The 18,005-nt window shown below is 47.3% G+C and overlaps 1 protein-coding gene across 1 annotated transcript in view; it reads right to left on the bottom strand.

Annotated features, from left to right (window-relative positions):
• LOC104039232 (dystrobrevin beta) overlaps nt 1-18,005 on the bottom strand; it is a 105,033-nt gene that overhangs the window by 77,755 nt on the left and 9,273 nt on the right. The window contains exons 5-6 of the mRNA XM_075707759.1: nt 7,391-7,491; nt 7,058-7,147 (exon numbers count right to left, since the gene is read on the bottom strand). Coding sequence (XP_075563874.1) covers nt 7,058-7,147; nt 7,391-7,491 — 191 coding nt within the window. The remainder of the gene's footprint in view (nt 1-7,057; nt 7,148-7,390; nt 7,492-18,005) is intronic.

Here is an 18,005-nt window from a genome sequence, read left to right as displayed (position 1 = left end):
ACGGACTCTGTCACTGAACACCATCAACTTAAATGCAAATAGTACTTTGTAAGTCAGCCTGACTTACCCCTGACTTACTACCACCTTACAACACCCAAATGTACAACACGTGGTAATTTGAGACTCGGTCCTTCACACCTCAGCTAGCAGAGGATGAAACAGTTCCAGCTGCCTCGTGTTGCCTCATGCAGACAGGCTGTAGCTGCCTCGGAAATGTTGCTGAAAGAGGTATTAAAAAACATTTCCAGTAATCATCAGCAACAGTGACGGCACCACGAGGTGACGGAAGGAGGGACATCGAATTTTGAAACAGGAAAAGTAGCGACAGCAAACGGGACCGACCCCCAAGATGAGGAAGTGAAAGGCAGCACCTGGATGGTTCTCACATTTAACACGAGCATCATCCCCTCTGCGCACGTTAATCATTAACACATCTAGTCTGGTAACCCCGTTAGCGCCTGGAGTGCTGAATCAGCTTCTACTATTCACAAATCATTATCTTTTTAACTAGAAACGCACAGGGGGACAAACGATAATTTTCAGGTTGCATTAATTGAAACCAGTCGGCGTTAAGATCTATTACCAGCTCGGTTTTGGTGGCACAGTGGCCTGGCCACAAAGAAGCAGCAGGGGAAAGCCAAATGAAAGAGCAACTTTTTAAGTCAACGTCCAGCCGAACTATTCAACAGTTGCTTGTTGCCTTGCTGCTGCACAAAGATTTCTCATCACAGTCTCCCTTTAAAAGGGAAGCCGCGGAATTAGCTATATAAACCAAGCCACTACTAACTGAAACCAGGCAGGATTAATGTGGAAATGAGCAATGTGCTTCACATTGCAACATAGCCTTCCTAATGCTCTCCTCGATGTTGCACGTGGGATTCACAAACACCGCGCCGGCTGCCATAAACAGCACGGCGCCGCGCCTGCCTGCGCTTACAGCGACATCCAGGATCAGGACCACGCCGCAGACAGTAGCAAGGACAGAGACACACACCTAGTGCACAGCAAAAGCTACTTCCAGTCCACATTACCACTTCCCAGGAGCATTTACATTTCTTCAACCTCAATGTCACAGATTGATGTGTACTTTATTTAAACGTCAAGGATTTATGTTCACCTTCTTTAAAGAGCCAATCTATACTGCATACATTACATCTATTTAAAAATGTAGGTTTAATTTCTTTTTTGTAACGCCGAATTTAACAACTTGATCTCTTTTAAGACTCTGAGAGTCTGCCAGATGATGTGTTTGAGATGGCATAGAAGCATTGGACTGAATTTAATAGACGTACGACTGCAATTTACCCAGATGGGTCTACGATGAGCATAAATTGCAGTATTTTGCCTCTGCATTTGGCCTGCTGGATTAAGACCTGAAGATATTCAGCTGAACAGTGCAAAGGAAGGAGCTGCTGAAAGGTGAGTTAAAACAGGGGAAAACAGATTTAAGAGGAAAAAAACCAGCCTTTATGCTAGGCTTGATGAACTTCTCGCATGCCTTCACGCTAATTCATTTTCTGATTTTTTTTTTTTTTGTTGAAGAGAACAATCTTTCCCATCCCACTTTCTGAATTTGATACTGGTTTTGTTTAGCTTTCCTCTGCAATTTTGTCTGTACAAGTTTTTTTCTGGTTTTATAGGAATGCAGATCATTCTATCCCTTCTACCCTTTCCATAATCCAGTATCTCCTAATACCTCTCCCAGCTCCTGGAACTATTACTTCTTCTTATCTAAGTGAATTAGAAAATTGTTATTGACAATTTCTTAGTTTCTTGAAGAAAACCTGTAATTTAAAAGAAAAAAAATCCTTTTGCATTTGCTTTTAGAAATGTCTTACAGATGGAGAGGAAGTGGAGTTCAAGTACATCTCCCGGCCCTCCTGCGTATTCTTTAATATAAAACAGTTTGAACAAATGAACCACTGCTGCAACCAACAGCTCTGTCGGATTAACAGAGAGGGCATTAAACGCAATCTACAAAATGCCACAGAATTCCTTATGTTGCTTCATGAAGAAAAACTCACTTCTTTCTAGTTTGAATTTCTGTGGAGACCTTGCAAAGGATTCCTACCCTGAAAACCCTTCCTCGATAGGAGTCCTGCGGAGCTCCCTGTCCTTTGGGACAGCAGCAGCACTGCAGATTGTGAACCTTGCCCCTGCCTAAAGGGGTCCCATCGGTATCCAGCGCTGCCTGCGTGGAAAGGTCCCGGAGTGACAGCCAACACACAAACTAGAAGCTCAAGAAGAACGGGAAAGGTAGCAAAAATAAGCCTGGCTTAAGCGCAGAGCTCAGAAGGGAGGAGGGTACGTGAGTGAGAGTTCAGAGATTTTCACAGGAGCAGAATTTTGGAAAGGTAATATTATAGATTTCCCTATCTTAAAAATACCGTGCTGGGTGGTTTGGTCTATTTTGACAACGTTGTGCTACTTCTACAGCACCGATGAGTCAATCCGTGAGCTCTCCTGCTTCTTCCTTCGGAGATGCAGGTTGTAGCTGGCACAGGGATAACACAGATGGAAAGGTCTGGCCGGGGAGGCTCTGACACGCACAGGGAAGCGTCATCCCCGGGACAGCCCCGGTCTGTCGCAGAGGCACCGCGACAACGCGACAGAATCAAACTGATTGGAGCCACAGAACGCGTGCACCCCGAGGGGAGAGAGGGAGGGTGAAGCGGTGCTGATTTTTAGGTGTCAACGGGAATGCTTGAGACAATGTGATAAACGCGTGCAGGAAGTATTGCTTCTGCAGACGCTTTATCTGACCCAAACGTGCGCAGGCACCGAAAGGGACGTTCCCAGCCTCTGCGCTGGCAGTGGTGTCAGGACAATGCGATGAGCCAGCGAAGGAAATTGAATTGGCTTAAGGCTGGCCTGATGAAACAATAACTTGTTTTCTGCCAGGGCAGTTCCCTGAGCCAGCTCAGCAGGTGGCTGCGTAAACGCGGGAGTTAACACAAAGGCAAGAGCGGGTGCAGTGGCAGGATGAATGGGGCAGGGGGAAAAATCAGCACCCTGCACTTACGTTGGCTTGAGGCTCTCATGAAACCATGCCCAGCAAAATGGGGGCAAATGCGGTCTGTAAAGAGAAAGCCGGGACGCCAGTGCCCTGTTGTCAAATACTAACACAAAAATGAGCTTGGACAACCAATGTATTGGCTAGGGAGGGGTGGTCAGCAAAGGATGTAAGAGATGATAATACATCGTGGGGGGAGGTTTGAGATCTTAGGCTCCTTCCAAAACTGCTTAGGAATTCCTGATGCTGAGAAGTGGCAGAGGACAGCAAAAGAAGGCATGGCTTATTCCAGCACGGACCTGAAGGGCCACACGCCCCAGGTGTCAACTGATGGTGAGCCAAGAGGAAGGCTCTTGGGGACAGAATATCTTTAAGAAAAGTGACTTTTTCCTTTCATTCTCCTTTAAAATCAGGAGTGCCACAGACAATTGCAGTTTCAGAGAGTCAGGAATTTAAAGGAAATGAAATCAAACCAGCCAAGCAGCTAACCACCCATCCATCCAGTCACAGAATCATCAGATTGTTGAGGTTGGAAAAGACCTTTAAGATCATCCAGTCCAACCATTAACCTAACACTACCAAGTCCACCACTAAACCAATTAAGGGCAGAGGAAGAATTAATTTCATGTTCCCTGGCTTGGGGGCTGCATTATTTTTTAATTAAAGTAAAACTAGAGTAGAATCACTAAGGTTGGAAAGGCCCTCTAAGATCATCAGCCCAACCACCAACCCAACACCCCCATGCCCACCAAACCATGTCCCCAGGTGCCACCTCTGCCCGTTTGTTGAACCCCTCCAGGGCTGGGGACTCCCCCACCTCTCTGGGCAGCCTGTTCCAATGCTTGACCACTCTTTCCATGAAGAAATTTTTCCTAATATCCAATCTAAACCTCCCCTGGTGCAACTTGAAGCCATTTCCTCTCGTCCTATCACTACTTACTTGGGAGAAGAGACCGACCCCCACCTCACTACAACCTCCTTTTTTTGATCCACCTAGATCAACCAGCCAAAAGTAAAACACATAAATCCTGTGGCCAGCTGTCTTCTGCAGGAAAGCAGAATACATAATACATAAAAATAATGACACTCCAGGTAGGGCTACTTAATTTTTATGGTGAAAAGTGGAGCTGAAATAGAGGCTTCATGGGGGCTGGGGAAAAGCAGGCTTGCTGAATGATGCGGAACTAAGTTATGAATGCTGAGCCTAAGAAATATGTAACAAACAACTGTCCAAGTAATAAAACACAACTCATCAGCTCCGTAAGCTTTCTAACTGTACACAGTATAACTCGCTGCACTCTGCAGCTGTCTTTGCCTGCAGCACATCCTTTAGGGTGGGGATTTTCTATTATTTCTTTGGAAAGCACTTAATCAATTTGGCTTGCTACCACTATAATACAGTAGGTAAAAAAAAGAAAAATGTATTATTGTAAGATAAATGAAGTCCACTGAGCTCTGTTTGCTATATCCCTTATGTAGCTTGGATAGACTTTTGGTTGGAGGACATCAGTGAATTAAATAATTTTTAATATGGTGAAAAATCTCAGGGACCCAGCTAGCCATGGCTTAAAGGGTCTCAAAGCTTGGCTGAAAGACATGAAAAGATGCTGGGCAATAAAGAGCAAAGGTAAGCATACACAAAATCAGTGACTAGAAGTCCACATTTGAAGTAGGGCTCTATTTTAAAAGAGTCCGCACAATTAATCACTGGGACATATTGGCAATGAAACGAGTGGCTTCTCCATCATGGTGTGCTCTGAAAGCTACATCTTTAGGGAAACAAGGTATTAGGTTCAGCACATGGATGAAAAGGGGTAATGGTTTTAAACTAAGAGTGGAGATTCAGGCTAGATATGAGGAAGAAATGTTTTACGCTGAGGGTGGTGAGGCACTGGCACAGGTTGCCCAGAGCGGTGGGAGATGCCCCATCCCTGGAAACATCCCAGGCCAGGTTGGACGGGGCTCTGAGCACCCTGCTCTGGTTGAAGCTGTCCCTGCTCACGCCAGGGGTTGGGCTGGGTGGCCTCTAAATGTTCCTTCCCACCCAACCTACTCTATGATTATATGAATAGGGTAGGGTTGGGTAGGGTAGGGTAGGGTAGGATAGGACAGGACAGGATAAGATAGGATAGAACAGACCAGACCAGACTATTTCAGTTGGAAGGGACCTTCAACAATCATCTAGCCCAACTGACCAGTCACTTCAGGGCTGACCAAAACTTAAAGCATATTACTAAGGGCATTGTCCAAATGACTCTTAAATGTCCAAATGCCTGGACACTGGTGTGAGATGACAGAGAAGGTGCTCTAATGGTCTCTTCTGGTCCTGAAGGCTATGCTGCCCTGACAGGAGAGGGGCTGTGAGGAGGATGAGGACAGCAGAAGGGCCAGAACAGCAGTCCTGTACCTTGGCTCCAAGAGGAGCCAAAAGCAGATGCAAACAGAACAGAAGAGCGAGAGCAAGCGATGGTTATTACAGGAAATGCTGTCTGTAAGTGAGATTACTGTTATCTCAATCAGTCAGAAACAGAGACAGTCTGCAAGGGCTGGCTGGAGCGCACTGAGAATCTCCGCCCGGCCTGCCAAAAGCAGAAGGATATACTGTTATATGAGATTTGGGGGGGGTGAGGGGTGAAGATCAAAAGAAGCGACGATGGAGTGCAGATTTCATCAGGCTCTCATGCTGACTTGGAAGACACTCCCAGGCACAATGAAACTAGGATTGAAATTAGTTTCTTTGCGTTTGGCTCCTTCTCGGAGTACACTATCACTCCGGTAACAGTACCAAGTGATTTTTTTTAAATTTAAAGACCTAAAGGACTGAGAACCTCTACTCCAACTGGTTGTAACATGGCAGCTACGAGCTACGTACAGCATTTCAATCTGTCATACACTCTTCAAGATGCACTCCTTCGTATCTCAAAATCCTATGATTACAGTAATTGAGTGAAGGTGAGAGTCTGAAATTCCTTGGTTTTTATTGTCTTGTGGACAATATTTCGGGCTTTCAGTTCATAGCAGGTGATAGCAGACAACAGTGATTCACTACCACGAAAAAAACCTGACTTTCCCCAGAGATCTAGACAGCCAGAATGCACTTTATCAATACAGCAGTGGAATACAAATTTCTATGTGACACAGTGATGAAATAGGACTCTAAAAATATTATTCAGACGATGACAACGTGGATGGAGCAAGGCCTTTACATAAAGCCTCCAGATCACTAAACCTCCTTTTCCTTTCCAGCACAGCTCTGGCTCTATAAAGGCATGATTTAATCAGGTCCAAAAGTGGAATACGGAAAACCTCCCAGCTCTGTCCTGTGACGAAACAGGAGAGCTGCAAATTTAGGGTAAAATTTCTCTCCATAGACACAGACATGAAATATAAATGTGCACAAATACTAAAGCTGAGATAAAAGAAATTAATTCTTCAAAGCGTTAACATTTTTTTGGAAAGGCACAGAAAGAAACAGTCACATTAAGCAGGTCATGTTGATGGGATTGAAAGAGCTTGCTTGTTTAGCCCAGGTAACGAAGATGGTGGCAGGATGGGACATTTGTCTGCGGCTGCGTGTGGGGTGGAGAGGTGAAGGCAATAAAAAGAAGAACAGTCAGGGTTACAGGACAGTGTTGGCGTGAGAACTAACGGGTGTGAGCTGGCTGTGAAAAAATTTAAGGTGGAAATTAGACAGTTTCCTACTGGTGAAAGACGAAATTCCAGAATGGTCATGGAAAGAAAAATTATCTAAGCTGTTGGGAAGGATGTTAACCAGGTCATGTAGGGGATTCTGTGACACAGGGAATGCAACGGGGTGGGACTGGACACAGCCCAATCCCTTCCCACCTGACGTTCTCCCCCCGTGCCTATTTGTGTGTGCGTGCGTGCATATCCGTGTATTTTCAGAAGATTTCGGAGAACACTAACCACGTTTCCCTCTATTTGCCAACGGAGGCCAAATACCTTGGACTGGGACATCACTCCCCAGAGGAAGTAGCGTTACTGTACCCGTCCCTGCTCCAGCAACGCTTTCCTAACACTAACCGTGCACCGCTCTGCAGCCGGTTCACGTAGGTTGCTATCAGTGCATGCTCGTCAGCTAATCGGCTGGCAGCGTCCGGGTTGCACTGTGACCTAGTAGCAACGAAGGCAAAAGAGAGCAAACAAAACATAACATAAATACAAAGCAAATAATTAATGAATGTTAACGAAACAAGCGGTTAAAAAATTAAAACAAACAGATGAGTAATTAAAAAGGCAAACATGTTTCCGCACGTCACATGAAAAGGATACCTTCTGCAGTTAATAAAACACAGATTAGGGAAACATTTGGGTACTTAAACATGGAATGAATGGAGCCGTGGCGCTTCCCCGAGCCTGCGGTCGCCCGGGGAGAGCGGGGCTGCCCTGAGCATCGCCACCAGGAGCCCCAGGCAGCCTCCGCCCGCGGCGGTGATGTTTCCGCCGGGATCCGCGGTCTTCGGGGAGCCAGCGGGAACAGGGCGCTGAGCACAACCGGAGCCACCGCGGCTGGGGGGACCGGAGCCTCCCACCTGACCAGAACTTACCCTTCTGCTGCCAAACAGCTCTGAAAATAACCCAAACCACACTGGGTTGCAGTTTTATTTCTATGTCTAAAATCAGAACTGAAAGCATCCAGTCTCTTCTCTTGCTCTCATAATAATAAATGAAAATACGAGGAAAGTGACAAAAAACTAAAAAATTAGCGGTTGGTGTCAACAGAACTACCCTCTAACAGGGATCCATTAAACGACGTCATATTTTTTTTGTTTTGAGGACTCATAAAAATAAAGCTACTACAGTTTCGAATATTTCTACGAATAGAGATTGAATGTAAGAAATATTTGTCAGAAGTAATCCCACGTAAATAACCATTTGGCCACATGGTCCAATCCAAACGTGCTGCTTTCTACCACGCTTGCGACAGCAGCATCTCAAAACCGCTGAGAAAACACAGCAAAACGGTTCTTTTCTTTATCGCAGGCATTGCACGCAGCGGCAGCGACACTTTCTTCTCCAGCCCAAAGGAGCGACACGCCAGCTCTGCTAGGCCAGGTTTCCTCCGCGCGGTTTTGCCTGCGGGACTCCAGGCTGCTGTACTGGTGCACGCGGAGAGAGCACCACTCTCTACTGGGAGATGAAGATGCAGATACGAGACCAGACTGTTACCTAAAAAATTATTCTCGAACATGTATCGCTACTATTTTAGCATAACATGCATTTCTTCCTAGAATATAAGGGTATGAGAAATTCCATTTTTCGTTTCTATGTCAGGTATTCAAACCACTCTTTCCATTTATAAGCTGCAGTTAATTCCTTCTCCACACGTGTCCAGGAAGTATTTGTTTCAGAAGCTTTTATAAACATGGCATTTATGGCTTTCAGCATCAATATACTGATACTATGAAAACAGAATTCACATTTTTTTTAGAAACACAAACTCCTTTCTTCTCTGTTACGTGCAGCAACATGTCAGAGAAGTCTGCCAGGAGCAGAATAAGACCTTATAAAAAAGAGGCAAAATGGAATTACCCACGTCAACCCCTCCAGGCAATGAGCAACCTTTGTAATAATGGGTTTGGAATAAGAAAGAGACTTAACATTAACCACTGCACGGAAGAATTTTTAAGCAATCTACACTTCGTGCAGCCTGACTACGGGCAAGTGCTGAAAAGCTTTATTTTAGATATGCTTTATAGCCGGCACATTGCTGCAACCACAACAATTAAGATTCCAAGACCTTTTTCATTATAACACATTACACATGCTCTTTTGAAAAAGAAAAAGCCCAGCAGAAATGACCACATTTTTAACTCTAAACGGGCATAACTTTAACAGCGATTAGCATTCCTGGTTTTGCAAGAAAAATAAGAGTTAGATTAAATTAACGTGTGTCTGAAGACCGTTCCTAGCACGTATCTGATTTTCAGTTCACATCTGTGGACACAGGTAAGCTTGCCTGGTGGTACCCCTGCCCCCTCCAGAACATCGCTCAGCAGCCTCAAAGCTCAGAAAATCACAGGACGCAGAATTAAGGTGCAGGGGCGCAGAATTAAGGTGCATGGGCACAGAATTACGGTGCACGGGCACAGAGCTAAGGTGCACGGGCACAGAATTAAGGTGCAGGGGCACAGAATTAAGGTGCAGGGGCACAGAATTAAGGTGCACGGGCACAGAATTAAGGTGCACAAGCACAGAATTAAGGTGCACGGGCACAGAATTAAGGTGCATGGACGCAGAATTAAGGTGCATGGACGCAGAATTAAGGTGCACGGGCACAGAATTAAGGTGCACGGGCACAGAATTAAGGTGCATGGACGCAGAATTAAGGTGCATGGACGCCGAATTAAGGTGCACGGGCACAGAATTAAGGTGCATGGACGCAGAATTAAGGTGCATGGGCACAGAATTAAGGTGCATGGGCGCAGAATTAAGGTGCATGGACGCAGAATTAAGGTGCATGGGCACAGAATCAAGGTGCATGGGCACAGAATTAAGGTGCATGGGCACAGAATTAAGGTGCATGGGCACAGAATTACGGTGCATGGGTGCAGAATTAAGGTGCATGAGCACAGAATTAAGGTGCATGGGCACAGAATTACGGTGCACGGGCACAGAATTAAGGTGCATGGGCACAGAATTAAGGTGCATGGATACAGAATTAAGGTGCACGGGCACAGAATTAAGGTGCACGGGCACAAAATTAAGGTGCACAGATGCAGAATTAATTAAGGTGCATGGGCACAGAATTAAGGTGCATGGGCGCAGAATTAAGGTGCTTGCTGACAACCTCCTCTCTGCCTCCTCCCAGGATGGCACTAGGCTAGCAGGCACCACCTGCGTGTATTCTGGCTGCTTGACTTCGTTAGGTGTGGCTCTCGGGAATCATGGAAAGAGTAAAGATACGGTCAGATCGGGGTTTTGGTTACAGGAGAGCTGGAGGAAGCGGGTCACCCTGGGGGGAAGCACACTCCTCCTGATAAATCTATCACCAAAAGAAGTAGCTGCATCCTGGGAAGAATTTATCTTGTGAATGTGTTTGGCAGGCGTACAGATGTTTTCTCATCGAGGAGAATATCTAAGCGTGGTGGGCAGGAGGAAGCGCAGGGCTTAGGGGCATTCTGTGCCTTGCGCCGGGGTATTGTAAAAACCTTGCAGGTATGCGTGTTGCTTTCATGGAGCAAAAGTAGCGTTAAAATATAGCAGCTAGTGCAGGTGATCCTGATCTGCAAAACTCAAATAGACACAAGCTTCGTGGTTCAGAAAAAAGCATTAAACTCGTATCCACTGTCCTAGTACCTTCCTGGCTGAACGTGCCGCTCTATTTGCAGACTGCGCTTGTCCCCTAAAGCAGAGCCATCACGGCAGTGCTGGCGCATTATTCAAAGAAAGCAGAATTTAAGTTATGCGGACACGTACCTTTAACTCTCATTTCCAAAGGGCTCGCCTTGTACTGAATTCAGCTCCTCTGGGAAAGCCTGAGATAACTATGGACAAGCTTAATTCTTTGTAAACTTTGTCAGTATAATACCTACTGAAGGTTTGTATAGCAATTAGCGCCCATTCAAAGCAGCTGTAGCATGCAAATTTACAGCTAAGCAGCAGCGCGGAAGGCAAAAAGTAGAAGCAACACATGACAGCGCTATCGACAGGACAGGAAAAGAAATCACAAGCCTAGTATATACACCTATATCTTAGAAATTTATTTGACGCTGGCCTCAGTTAAGGTGCAAAATTGCTTGGTATGTCCCTCTGCTTCCCTGTCCCCCAGCAGCTCCCCGTTGCAGGTAACCAAATCTGCAACGTCACCAGCCTACCTCCTCTCGTCTGCCCATGAAGCAACCGGCACCTTGGTAACGTCACCGCACCTGAACCGCTCCTGGCGCTGGCGGCTGCGGCGTGCCCGCTTCCCAGGCAGGGATTTATTTACTTGAAGGCCACTCACATGCTGGAAACACTGAGCAAGGTGTGTGCCGAGCTGGGATCGCCTGGGCCGAGCCGGGATCGCCTGGGCCGAGCCAGGGATCTCCTGGGCCGAGCCGCGGATCGCCTGGGCTGAGCCAGGGATCACCTGGGCTGAGCCGGGATCGCCTGGGCTGAGCCAGGGATCGCCTGGGCTGAGCCGGGATCGCCTGGGCTGAGCCAGGGATCACCTGGGCCGAGCCGGGATCGCCTGGGCTGAGCCAGGGATCACCTGGGCCGAGCCGGGATCGCCTGGGCTGAGCCAGGGATCACCTGGGCTGAGCCGGGATCGCCTGGGCCGAGCCAGGGATCTCCTGGGCCAAGCCGCGGATCGCCTGGGCTGAGCCAGGGATCTCCTGGGCTGAGCCAGGATCGCCTGGGCTGAGCCGGGATCGCCTGGGCCGAGCCAGGGATCTCCTGGGCTGAGCCGCGGATCGCCTGGGCCGAGCCAGGGATCTCCTGGGCTGAGCCGGGATCGCCTGGGCCGAGCCAGAGATCTCCTGGGCCGAGCCGCGGATTGCCTGGGCCGAGCCAGGGATCACCTGGGCTGAGCCAGGGATCACCTGGGCTGAGCCGGGATCGCCTGGGCTGAGCCAGGGATCTCCTGGGCTGAGCCGGGATCGCCTGGGCCGAGCCAGGGATCTCCTGGGCCGAGCCGCGGATTGCCTGGGCTGAGCCAGGGATCACCTGGGCTGAGCCAGGGATCACCTGGGCTGAGCCGGGATCGCCTGGGCCGAGCCAGGGATCTCCTGGGCTGAGCCGGGATCGCCTGGGCTGAGCCAGGGATCTCCTGGGCCGAGCCAGGATCGCCTGGGCTGAGCCGGGATCGCCTGGGCTGAGCCAGGGATCGCCACCTCCCTGCTCCCAGACGGCTTCTCACCTCTCCCCATCGCACCCCAAGGCTGCTGACTCATCTCCTTCCCTCTCCCCACCTCATCCAGGGATGTCATACATCGTAATTCTGTATTCACTTGCTTTCAGATGTTTAAATGTATATAATCCTCTACCTATGCATTTCTGGTGTTTTGAGGTTTAAGTGTAGTCAGTCTGTATTTTGGAAGGCTATTACATACCCTTGATGAACTAGCTTTGTATTAAAAATGTTCTGAGGCATTTCATTTCCTTGGATGAGAAAAAGCCCTGTAACATCCCTGTTCATCTCCACCCAGCTCCGCCCTTCTTCACTACCCCTGGCTCTTTCCTGAACGCCATCTCACCAGACCCGAGCTTCACCCAGCCCTGCTGCACCACGCAACCACGACACGGCTCTTGGTCACCAGCCACCGAGTTACAGCTCCCAAGGACGCTCCCATAATCACATGTGTTGACTAGAACAAATTCTCCTCTCTGGCCTTGATGAATGCAGTCCTGACCCTCTCTTCTCTATTCTTTTTCTTTCCCAGTGAATCACTTGTACGTCAAAAGGCAATTTTGGAGTAGCCCAAGCCCATTGTGAATTTGGATAGAATTTGCTAAACAATTTTAAACAAAATGAAAATATCAAAAACTTAGGCATCACTTCTCCATATTGCTCAAGCCATATTACTAGTGAACATCATGTGGACGTTTAGCCTCCTGTTGAAGTTATTTCATCTAACACACTTAGATATACTCCTTAAATTAAAGAAAATCAGAATAGCTCTACGGCTTGGTAATTTATTTACTAGACCTGTGACATGGAAAAGACCTCCGGAGGTCTCCAGTCCACCCCCTCCTCAAAGGGGGATCAAAGGGATGGGATGGCAGATGCTTTCCTAAACTGTTAGAATCACAGAATCGTTTAGGTTGGAAAGACCTTTAAGATCATCCAGTCCAACCATTAACCCAACACTGCCAAGCCCAACACTAAACCAATTCAGGGCAGAGGAAGAATTTCATGTGTCCTGGCTTGGTGGCTGCATTATTTTTTAATGAAAGTAAAACTGGGAATCACTAAGGTTGGAAAGGCCCTCTAAGATCATCAAGTCCAACCATCACCCCAACACCCCCATGCGCACTAAACCATGTCCCCAGGTGTCACCTCTGCCCGTTTGTTGAACCCCTCCAGGGATGGGGACTCCCCCACCTCTCTGGGCAGCCTGTTCCAATGCTTGACCACTCTTTCCATGAAGAAATTTCTCCCAATATCCAATCTAAACCTCCCCTGATGCAACTTGAAGCCATTTCCTCTCGTCCTATCGCTTGTTCCTTGGGAGAAGAGACCAACACCCCCCTCCCTGCCCCCTCCTGTCAGGAGCTGCAGAGCGATCAGGTCTCCCCTCAGCCTCCTCTTCTCCAGGGTGAACACCCCCAGCTCCCTCAGCCACTCCCCACCAGCCCTGTGCTCCAGACCCTTCCCCAGCTTTGTTGCTTGTTGTTCTTAGAAAGTGTACTGCTGTACTGTGTAACCTGGTCTGAAACAGATCTGCAGAACTTAACAAACCTCTAGACCTAGAGTTTCTACCACTCATCTGAAACCTTCACTGCTGAGAATGGAATCTGGTCCTTCTCCTCCCTGCTCCCCAGGTGGACACGGAGCCCTCTCACCGATCCCTTGCCCACGGGGACTGCTGTAAGAGCTCCGCCAAAGCAGAAGACCCTCCTTCTCTGGAAGGTCAAGCTGTCAATACCATCAGCTGCTTCTGGACTTGCAATGCGTCTACAGCCTTCTTAGCATCTGCTGTCCAAAAGCCAAGACAGCACATCAGGTGGAAGCCACCGCTGCTGAATCATTGTCTGTCCTAGATATGGTGCTCCTCTTACTACAAACCCCAATCACATTATCGTCTCCTTTTTTGCAGGAATTTTGTTGATTTGCATTCAGCTCCTAATCCACTACAATTTCCCAGATACTTCTCAGCAATAGGCCCATCTAGTCAGTCATTCCCTACTTCTTATTCATGCATTTTATTTTATTTTCTGTCACTTGAAGCTGTCTTTATTAATTTCATCTTACTGATCTACGGGACCATTCTGAATTAGTCTTGCCCTCTGAAGAATCTCCAGCACCTCCCTCGCATAGTGTTGGTATGAAATTTATGTACTCCTGTTCCCTATTTCATCGTGCAAGCTTGCCAAGGAATAAACCGAGTAACACTGAGCTGGGAACAGACCCTGTGGGATCCCACCTGGCACATGCTCCCTCTTTTGTAGGAAAATATTGATATTTTCTTTCTCTGACTGTAATTTTTCAACTGCTGTTGCACCCACATAACAGCAGTTTCAACCAGTCCACATTTACCTAGTTTATTTATGAAAATACCATATGGGATAGTGTCAAGAGCTTTATGAGTCAATACGTTTTAAATTAGTGCTTCCCCCTCCTTCACGAGGCCACCCACCCAGGCAGAACCACCCAATTCCCATTCTTTGACACGATTTGTTCTCAACATAGATATGTCAGCTATTTTTATTCCCTACCCCTCTGCGTGGGTACGGACCGATTGTTTTATAACGTGTTCAGGAATCTGAAGGTATCCCTTTGACTTCCAGACACGTATTTCAGCAAAATGCTTCTTTATATAGCCCGAGAGCAGAGAAACAGCAACGTTGTCTCTTGAGACCGCAATGCCATCCCCTCCCTGTTCTCCTTTCTTTTCATGATTAAAATATAACTGGATCGGTCCCTTGACTCTGCGGAAAAAGGCCCCCAGCCCATGGCGCCTGGACCAGGGAAGGATGGCCGGCTGGCGGGGACAGGGACACCTCGGGGTGTTCCTGCTGCAGATGCAGCCACAGCTGTATTTGTGCCTCTCTGAGATTGCCTTTAAAACCTGAAGTCTGGGAAAGTTCATTGCTGAAAAAATGCCTTTAGAAAGTTACTTTATATTTATCTGGCACTTCGAGTCATATCTACATCTGCCAAGAAAATTTTTAGACATCTCTCAGAATCACGCCTGGCCCTTAATGTGGCCTGAATTTGGACAGCGGTCAGACACGCTGCTGAGGGTTTGTTTCGTTCTGCTTTTAAAAAAAAATAATGTATCACTGGTAGAGAAACTCAGAACTATACTATAACCACAGAACCTTTCAGTTTTCAGAAGATGGTATCAAAGACAAAATACCACCTGCTCCCCCCAAATTAGCCACATGCTGCAACTGAATTCTTCAAAGCAGCATTAAAATGTGATTTTATAGTATGTTTACCACACTTTTCATGTAACAGCCACCGTACGCAAAACCAGGTTACACCGTGCAAAGCAATAGTCAAAAGATAGCAAGAAATAACGCTAACCATGCTCCTTCTGAGGGACGAAGGGAAGCAGTATTAAGTGGGAAGAGAAAAATGAGGTCAGAGGAATCTGCACAGAGCTGCAGGACACTCCTGCTTGTCCTACTTCTCAGCGGTGATGGTTGAAGGTTTGGGTCTGGGTGCTCCAGTCAAGCCTGGGGCTTGAACGTGTAACTGCACGTCAGTGAGGACCAGGCTTGAAAGGTTCGTTGGCTCCTGCCCCAAATTTTACACACTAAGACTTGGCTCTGCAGCTTTACAGGCAACTCAATAAATTATGAAGGTATTTAAATAGTGCTTTTGGTGTATTAAATTAATTTCTGTTCTGAAAATCTACCAGGAAAGCCAAGTAAAATAGACAATTTATTTTAAATCCTGTAATTTACAGCAAAAAATCCCTGCAAATTTCTGTTATGCTGGCTCACAACCTTGTAAATCTTTACAAAATTGCACACTGCTGCTCCGGCTACTGAGAAGGGAAAGAGCTTTTGAAAGAGTTGCCAGGACGTAATCTAGAGGGATCTCTTGTTTTCTGTCACATTACTTTCCCCCATGATTGATTTAAATAGACGTTAAGGTCAAAAAGGATAATTACCACCATTCTTCGCGTAATACAGACTATGAAATTCAGCACCGTAATTTCTGAATCAAAGCCGTGCTTCTGACTGACCTGCAGCGCTCTGTTCAGGCAGTGATGTAATCTGGCTTAGAGACTTGAAGTCACGGGGAAGCCACCACTTTCCTTGAACGCTCTAAACAACCTTTTAATTTCTTCAGACCCCTACCTCCAGCTATCATCTGCAGGAAAGACGATGGGGTGTATATCCGAGCTGCAAATCACACGATATAGTTATACAGGGAAATGTAATGCAGTCCAACAACAGCAGCATGCCGGATGGCCATCATTAAAGCAGAGAATACAGGGAAAAACTGTGTTCTTGAATTTAAAGAGATACAGGACAGGGAGGAATGAAGACCCAGCAAAGTGGCTGCAGAAGGCCAGCAGTGATAAAAACTGTTTGAGTATGGATGCTGCTGTTAAGTTACTTTAAACAAAAAATCAAAATCTTAATCAGGAAGCTTATACCAAACATGTGGAAGAACATGTGGAAGTGTAAAAAAACATGACTTGAACAAAAATGAAAGCATCTCAGCACCACAGTGTTGGCAGGAGGTGGAGGGAGGGGATCCTTCCCCTCTGCTCAGTGCTGGCGAGGCCACCCCGGGAGTGCTGGGCCCAGTGCTGGGCTCCCCAGTGCAAGAGGGACGTGGGCAGACTGGAGATTGTCCAGCAAGAGCCACCGAGCTGCTGAAGGACTGGAGCATCCCTCCTGTGAGGAGAGGCTGAGGGAGCTGGGACTGCTCAGCCTGGAGCAGAGAAGGCTCAGGGGACTGAATCCATGTCTGTAAATACCTGCGGGGAGGGGATGAAGGAGAGGGAGCCAGGATCTTCCAGTGGTGCCCAGTGCTGGGATCAGAGGCAACGGGCACAAAATAAGAAATTCCATCTGAATACCAAAAAAACCCACTTTTTTCCTATGAGGGTGGTCAAACACTGGCACAGATTGCCCAGAGAGGCTGTAGAGAGATTAAAAACCCAACTGGACATGGTCCTCCTCTGTGTGACCCTGCTTGAGCAGTGGCTGGACCAGACGATCTCAAGAGGTCCCTTCCAACCTCAACCAGCCTGTGATTTCTATGACTTCGGTATATAAACATGGAGGTGAACCAGGCTGACAAACTTCGGTGCAGACAAAGATCAGGTAGCTAGAGGGAAAAAAAAGTGTAGGCAAAATGGAGTGGAAAAAAAAAAATTAAAGAAAAAACTAAGTGTTTGAAAGTGATGAGAAAGGTGATAGAGAGCAAACCCAAATTCTCAAGAGTGCAGTACTCTGGATCTGCTCCGCCTGCAGGGTGCTGCTGCGGGACGCTCCTGCACCCCATTCCCTGCCCGTCTGGCGTGGCGTTTTTATCACCACCGCTCTGTTGGACCCAACAGCCCTGCGACAGCAGTTGGATTGCACTACACTTAAAAACCCATCATGAACCAGAGGGAGGAAGAACGGGAATGGAGGAGAAATATTACTTCAGCGGCAGCATACAAGATAAACCGAAGCAGCACTACCGGAGAAAGGAGACAACTACAGAAAAGGTGAAAGCAGCTGATGTGAGAAGCTGTGTAAAGGTAGGCGAAAGCTTTCACCACACAAACAGGTTGGAAGATGCCATCAAAGCAGCACCAGGATTACGCACAGCTGGCTTGCCCGCAGGTCCTGTGTCTCCTGCTCCTACCCAGCGGTCCCACGAGGCGCTTGCTGACTGCAGGCTGAGACTGCAGAGCACGGTACCCGCACGCCCTCCGAGGTTTGTCAGCCCCAGACCGTCCGCATGCCAACAGCAAGAGAGAAACGTCTTTCATGTCTAGGTTCCAAACCCAAGATTTCTTTTGTTTTTACTCAGATGCTTTCCTCTTGATCTTGAATCTTACAGCCACTTAAGAGTAGTGTATAATTCTCCCAACCACTCCCCTTGCAGATGCCTTCTGACCATTTTTTCCTCCCCAGCAATCTCTCCACACTCTCACCTAATGCATCTTCCCCATAACCCACATCCCACAGACTCATAATTGCACCCGGAGGATTTTAAACCACAGGTGAAAAATAAATACCTATAGGCATCTAGATATCATTTTAAATAGTAAGTAATAAAACACAGATTTTTTTTGTTTGTTTGAAATTGTTAGGCTGATTCATTATGCTGGCCCTGGTCCTCATCCTTCCTTCCTCCTCGCTGTCCCTT

The sequence above is a fragment of the Pelecanus crispus genome, chromosome 3 (assembly GCF_030463565.1).
Source record: "Pelecanus crispus isolate bPelCri1 chromosome 3, bPelCri1.pri, whole genome shotgun sequence".
Taxonomy (NCBI): domain Eukaryota; kingdom Metazoa; phylum Chordata; class Aves; order Pelecaniformes; family Pelecanidae; genus Pelecanus; species Pelecanus crispus.
Note: the sequence above shows the minus strand (reverse complement) of the source record. Positions and strands in the feature narration are given on the sequence as shown.